At 45.1% G+C, this 7,500-nt stretch overlaps 1 protein-coding gene across 1 annotated transcript in view; it reads right to left on the reverse strand.

Annotated features, from left to right (window-relative positions):
- LOC121876436 overlaps nucleotides 1-7,500 on the reverse strand; it is a 22,649-nt gene that overhangs the window by 13,495 nt on the left and 1,654 nt on the right. The window contains exon 3 of the mRNA XM_042381510.1: nucleotides 3,861-3,929. Coding sequence (XP_042237444.1) covers nucleotides 3,861-3,929 — 69 coding nt within the window. The remainder of the gene's footprint in view (nucleotides 1-3,860; nucleotides 3,930-7,500) is intronic.

Here is a 7,500-nt window from a genome sequence, read left to right on the forward strand (position 1 = left end):
TACATTATAAAGTATTTGTTCTTCCAATATTAAATACGCTGCACTTGCTGGTGTTGAATTTCATTTGCCATTTTTCAGACCACCCCTGCAGTTTATTTAGATCCTCCTGTAATGCATTTGCATCCTGCCCTGAATTAATTTGCCGCCCTATTTTGGTGTCATCCGCAAACTTGCTTATGTCACTGCTGATCCCATTATCTAGATCGTTTTTTGTAGATTATGAATAAGAGTGGGCCTAGTACTAACCCCTGGGGAACCCCACTGGTTACACGGCCCCACTCAGATTTAACACCATCTACGCTGACCCTCTGCGTTCTATCGGTGAGCCATGATTTTATCCAATTTAAAACTTTCCCCTCGATACCATGAGCCTTAATTTTTCTCAGAAGCCTCTGATGCGGTACTCTGTCAAATGCCTTGCTAAAGTCTAAGTAAATAACATCGTAATTTTCCTCATTATCAACTACCTCGAAGACTTTCCTAAAAAACGTTAGCAGATTTGTTAGACAAGATTTTCCCTTTGTAAACCCATGTTGAGAGTCGTAGATTAATTTGCTTTTCTCTAGATGCGATCGGATGCTATCTGCTATAATTGATTCAAGAAATTTCCCCACTACTGACGTCAAACTGACGTCACACACACACACACACACAGTTCTGACGGAGGGAGGGTGTGTGTGTGTGTGTGTGTGTGTGTGTGTGTGTGTGTGTGTGTGTGTGTGTGTGTGTGTGTGTGTGTGTGAAGGAAGGGTTGTGATATTGTTGTGATATTTCCTCCGCCATAAATTTTTATTGGTGGGATAAAGAGTCGGGCCCCACCTCCCGCCCGTTGCACCCCCACCCCTAGTAATTGCTGCATCCTGCCCCCACCCCCCCCTGGGCTCCTGCTACACCCCACCCTGCCTAGGCTGAACCCCCCGCCTCGTTGCACTCACCCGCCTCGCTACAATCCCGCCTCGTTACACCACCCCCCCTGCTCCGTTGCACCCCCGCCCGCTACCTCTCATGATTTACGATGCGTGTTTACCTAGTTATTGAACCTACCGCCCCGACCAGAGCGCCAAATGCCGAAATCAAAACGTCTGATGGCAAGATGTGTGCTGATTGATCCCTTTTCCGTGATGACGTGCTGTGATTGGTTCTCTGCCGGCTAAGATGTGGTGTGATTGGCTCGTTTTCTATTAACCCTTTCTCATAAGCGGCTAATTAGTCTAACCTAACCTAACCTTACCTAACCTAACCTAACCTAACCTAACCCACCCAGGTAGCGTTAGGTTGGTTAATCACCAGATGAAGAAGTAAGTCGGGGGGATGGGAGCTAATCTTCTTCAGGTGACCCAAGTTTTAACCATATCATCTGATAAGACCGTGACCTGAACGTGACCTTTGACCCCCTGACTGCTAGAATTGTCACAATACATGTCTGCGCGTGTGTCCTCTATGTGTGTCATATCCGGAAGAAACGACAAGACGATTATCCGTCGGAGGTCTGTCCCCAAATCCTGCGGATACTCGGGTCTACACAGGTGGTCGTCCATGAGAATGGTCTTGTATATTGAAACAGTAAACATGCAACAGTGTGGTCATGAGGGTGAAAGGCCATGTAGGTGTGTCGTTATGTGGTCGTGCTGTTGTGTAGTCATGAAGCAACGGGGTAGTGCAGGAGTGTGGTCATGTTCAGAAATAGGTACAATGAACTATCTAGGAATGTTAAGAAAAATGTAAGGGGGCCAAAGAGGGTCTACGAAATCAGGATAGCAAGAGAATCCAAGGCAAATCCCAAGGGATTTTTCCAGGTGTAGAGGACAAATGTCAAGGACAAAGTGGGACCTTTAAAGTCAGAGGGAGGGGAAGTGATCGATGATAGTGAGAAAATAAGCATAGCATGAAACAGCTATAGTACTTCTTATCAGTTTTCACAGAAGAATTTCACGAGGAAATTCCAGAGGTGGAACTGATACTTGGGGGAAATGAAGAAGAGAAATTAAAGAATATCACCATCAGAAAAGAGGATGTTCTTAAGAAGATAAATAAGTTAAAGAAGACAAAATCCCCAGGGCCGGATGAAATTTTCCCTCGAGTTTTGAAAGAGTGTAAGGACCCCTCGTATTTTATTTACAAAATCATTAGACACGGGAGTTGTGCCAGACTTGGGGAAGCAGGCAACTGTAGTACCCATATTCAAAAAGGGAGATGGAGCATCGACGTCAAATTACCGGCCGATTAGTTTCACGTCAGTAGTGGGGAAATTTCTTGAATCAATTATAGCAAATAGCATCCGATCGCATTTGGAGAAAAGCAAATTAATCTACGAATCTCAACGTGGGTTTACAAAGGGAAAATCTTGTCTAACAAATCTGATGACGTTTTTTAGGAAAGTCTTCGAGGTAGCAGATAATGACGAAAATTGCGATGTTATTTACTTATACTTTAGCAAAGCGTTTGGCAGAGTACCGCATCAGAGGCTTTTGAGAAAAGTTAAGGCGCATGGTATCGTGGAGAACTTTTTAAATTGGATAAAATTATGGCTCACCGATAGAACACAGAGGGTCAGCGTAGATGGTGTTAAATCTGAGTGGGGCTGTGTAACCAGTGGGGTTCCCCAGGGGTCAGTACTGGGCCCACTCTTGTTCATAATCTACATAAACGATCTAGATACTGGGATCAGCAGTGACATAAGCAAGTTTGCGGATGACACCAAAATAGGGCGGCAGATTAATTCAGGGCAGGATGTAAATGCACTACAGGAGGATTAAAATAAACTGCAGGAGTGGTCAGAAAAATGGCAAATAAAATTCAACACCAGCAAGTGCAGCATATTTAATATTGGAAAAACAAATACTGTCAATGTATACAGCCTTAACAACATCAACCTAGAGAAGTCGACTTGTGAAAGAGACTTAGGGGTACTTGTAAGCCCTGACCTACGGCCTAGAAAACAGTGCGTTAATTTTCGAAATAAGGCAAGCGGAGTATAAGGTTTTATATCTAGAAGTGTAAATAATACGAGTGCAGAGGTCTTATTGCAACTATATCTTGCGCTAGTCAGGCCGCACCTCGATTATGCTATTCAGTTCTAGTGCCCTTATTATAGAATGGATATCAATTCACTAGAGTCGGTGCAGCGAAGAATGACGAAAATGATTCCGGGACTTAGAAACCTTCCATATCAGGATAGGTTAAAAAAACTTAACTTGCATTCCCTAGAAAGACGAAGAGTGCGGGGAGATATGATAGAAGTATTTAAGTGGGTGAAAGGAATCAATAAAGGAGATATAGATAAAGTTCTTGTAATATCCGAGCAGGATAGGACTCGGAGCAACGGATTTAAGTTGGATAAGTTTAGGTTTAGGAGGGAGATAGGAAGAAACTGGTTCACAAATAGGGTGGTAGATGAGTGGAACAAGCTTAGCAAATTTGTAGTAAGTGCTGGAACGCTGGGAAGTTTTAAAAGGAGGCTAGATAGATTCATGGATGATTGAGAGTGGTAGTAACTCTCGACAGGAGCTGCCATGCACAGGCCAACCGGCCTATTGCAGACTCCATATTTTTTTATGTTCTTATGCTGTAGCGGGGTGGTGCAGTATTTTGGTCGTGGAGGGATGTAGTCGTGATGTAGCGGGGTCGTGCAGGAGTGTGGTCGTGCAGGAGTGTGGTTGTGCAGTATTGTGGTAGTGGAGGGGTGTGATCGTGCAGTAGTGTGGTCGTGCAATAGTGTGGTTGTGCAATAGTGTGGTTGTGCTGTAGTGTGGTCGTGCTGTAGCGGGATCGTGCAGCAGAGTGGTTGTGCTTTATCGGAATCGTGCGATAACGGGGTGGTGCAGGAGCGTGGTCGTACATTAACTAGGTCGTGGTCGTACCTGGGAGGCTGGTATACGTAAGGTAAGGCCAGTGGGCTCGGCGTACTGATCCACGTACTCCCGCCGTGCCTGTGAGGGGGAGAAGTGACCAAGTTAGTACGGCAGAATCCGTGTGTGTGTGTGTGTGTGTGTGTGTGTGTGTGTGTGTGTGTGTGTGTGTCAATATCTATCAAATATAACCCGTCAATTACTACATGAGTGTTTATATATCAAATTTATATACATATTTAAACTATACACATAACTAACACAAATATACATTGCCCGTCATACATATCTATACATGGTGTCTTTACATGGCAGTCATTAAATAAAATAACCCTCTTGCCAACTAATACACACACAAAAATAAAAATAAAATAAATTACTTACAATATATTCCACATGGAGAGGACAGACATATTTTTGTTTATTGTCTAAATGAATCAATTAATATTTGACGATTGTTGAAACGTGGAAATTTGTTGTTGTTGATTCAGTTGATTTTTACAGAGAGCTTTTGTATAATTTATTCGTTGACAGTCAATAAACCTCAATGATGATAATGGTGAGGACTGTAATGGTAACAATGAGGGTAATTATGGTGATGATGATGATGATGATATTATTATTACAACTACGACTACTACTTTTACTAATGTTGATACTACTACTACTACTACTACTACTACTTTTTTTTTTACAACGTGGCTCCAGCCTTCCCCAATAGCCACACCTTCGCCGCCATTTTATTACCTTAAAATTAAATATCCTAATACATAAGTAGCTACCCTAGCTGTGTTGAGTTAGTTGAGCCGCAGATCTATGCGGCATTCAGTGACTGTTGCCTCATAGTCAATATCTGCAACTGTTGTCGGGATTAGGGCAGAAGCTCTCGTTCCCCTGAGGCAAAGCAAAGCCGACCTAAGGAGAGAGAAGGACAGTCAACATCTCATCCAGGCTGTAACGTAACTTCTGGGCTGCTGCTTCTGTTCGGATATCACCTCTGCGAGTCTGGCGTAGAAGCATCTTGCACTTGGTCCCATCCCACCAGAGGTTGTGAACACTAGAGGAGTGAAGCTGCCTTGATCAGCGTTCTGAATTTCTCTCCCCGTATGCCCTTATCTTGTCGTTCTCGTTCCTCCTGTGTGCAGCATCGAGAGCTAGGTTACGGTGACATTCGGCCATGGGATAAAAAATCCTGATGTCGAAGAAGGCTCGCTGTCCCCGCGTCTGGAATCCTCGAGCACTGACGTCAGCACGGGCTTCGTTAGATGTGTTTGAAGGCCTATTTTGGAAATTCTCACCGTCCAATGGAAGGAGGGTCGGTTCTACCCTGACATCACGGCAGATTTCCTTCAACATATTTGCTGTAAGATCCCTTACTTCGTCATGCCTCATGCATATGAAGCCCCTTTCTTGCACACCATGGCGTGATCGGCGTCATAGGAAGAGCCACACACGTATTGGGAGGGCAAACCTTCACTGGCCTATCGTACCTTAGAGCAATGGCATCTGTAAATTCTTGTTTATTGAGACTGAAACCATTTGCCCTTATCGGTAACGTAGTTAACCAGTTCGAGGCGCCCACCTCCTGTGCTATAGCTACCTTTTTTTTCACATTCTCTGGTACTTGCAACAACAGTTGCTGCAACTTATCACTTTGGCTGTGCTGTCGCTCTGTCGTAATGGACCTTCGAATCTTGTTTACTTCACTGGTATCCAACCTCCCCTGTTGCGTTCTGAGCTATTATGTGGTCCGTGAGGGCTGCCGTGAGCTTAACTGAGTTTCGATGTTCGGTGGCAGCAATCTCCTCTAGATTGGTCAATCCCATACCTCCCAGTCTCGGTGGTAGTGCAAGGAGTGATCTTTCTGCTGGGGTTAAGTGAGGGTGTTTCACTAATTTGGGAATGAGATTGACGCTGAGGGTGGAGGAGGGGACCAATATCTGGGATAGTGCGCATCAGGTAGTTCCAGCGATGCTTGACTCCATGGGTGAATGCCGCAAAAGCCGCATGTGGCTCTGTGTTAGCAATCTCAGACAGAGCTTGAATTTCCCTAACCCACTCATTCACCTTTCCCGTTACGTACTCAGTGTTGAAGTCAGTCGTGCCGATTACTGCGCTTAGGTGTCTTTGGCCTTCCTTGTTATTTTGACCTCACTTCCACCGATCACCCCCATTGCCCGTTCATAATGTTCTGGCTTCACAATGAGGAAGCACTTGCTGGCATTTGGGTGGTACCCTATTTGTGGGCCTCGCGATGTTACCAGGTCCCCCCACTTTTTGATGTCCTCCAATTTTCCTGCTCCTGTAAGGTCATCAGCATATGCCACTTGTTTTTCCTAAGTTATTTCAAATTTTATTGTGTGTTGGAGCACGGATAGGCCTATTGCATACATTGCCATTGCAACAGGGTCCCCCTGCGTTGTTCCCACGGTTGACTGTATGATGGTATCACCTCTTAGAGCCTTGTTGTGTACTATATAGAGATCTGATGGATTCCTATGGGTGTTTTCAACATACATTGCAAAGCTTGGACACTTGATCTTGATGTTGTGCAATGCGGCCTTGCGGTTAAGTATGTTGAATGCGTTTGAAGCGTCCACCAGGAGAACGGCTTCACAATCACGCTGCTCAAATATCATTCTCATGGCATGAATGGCAGCTTCCCCTCCAGCTTGTTGGCCAGCACAAACTTGCAGGTTCCCTGCTGCTGCCCTGACATCATCCTTTACCACCTCCATTATGCATTTTCCGATGATCCGCCTCAGCACTTCCCCCACCCCTATAGGTCTACATCCTGGATTCTTATCCAGGGGAATGAGGCGGCAGGCCGTCAGAGCATGGAGGTGTTGGCAGCACGAGGATGCCAGCTTTCTTGCAAGGACGGCAATGGCAGTGCAGAGATCACTTGCTACGGGGACAAACTTGTTTGTGCTAAGGATGACTCTCCAACCGTTTGCATCCAAACCTGAAGGGCCGGCACCTCCTCGAGTCTTCAGTGCCTTTTTCCACAACTTCCCTCCTGTTTTTTTCTCGAACAGGACAGCATTTATTGGGATATAGTCACCCTGGAACCTGATGCCTTCGTCTTCACTTGCAGGGGGATGTTTTTCTTTCAGTTATTTTAATGTCTCTCTACTATTGGCAGAACCTCACCGGAGGATTCCTCTGTGAGAGATCTTACCGCCAAGACACTTTTCCCACACACACGCATTTTGTTTCCAAACTTTCTTGCAACGTCATCGGTGTTTTGCTTTCCGTCTCCTGCAGATTTTAGTCTCTCCTGCAGTGTTCTTGCTTCACAGGAAGTTATCAAGGGGCCTTCTATACATTGTCAATCTTCTCTTCATTGCTGCCACATTTTCTTTGTGCTTAGTCTTTGTGTGTCCTCTGACAGAATAGGTAATGGTATTATTGCCAGTATTTGAAGAAGAGCTAAAGGGGCAGGAAGCAGTCCTGGAAAGGAGTGTACTCAGTTATGAGGCAGAGTCATCTCCTGAATCATTTCTTTGGTGGCCCGCACACTTGGGTGGTTCAAACCAGGTTAGCTGGCGACCACCTGACAGATTTCAGGTAAAGTTTCTTTAACCCTTATGTCCGCATTTTCCATCGACATGCCATTCCACTGTGGTGGCTGTCTACTACTACTACTACT

Source organism: Homarus americanus, unplaced genomic scaffold (assembly GCF_018991925.1).
Source record: "Homarus americanus isolate GMGI-L3 unplaced genomic scaffold, GMGI_Hamer_2.0 scaffold14509, whole genome shotgun sequence".
Taxonomy (NCBI): domain Eukaryota; kingdom Metazoa; phylum Arthropoda; class Malacostraca; order Decapoda; family Nephropidae; genus Homarus; species Homarus americanus.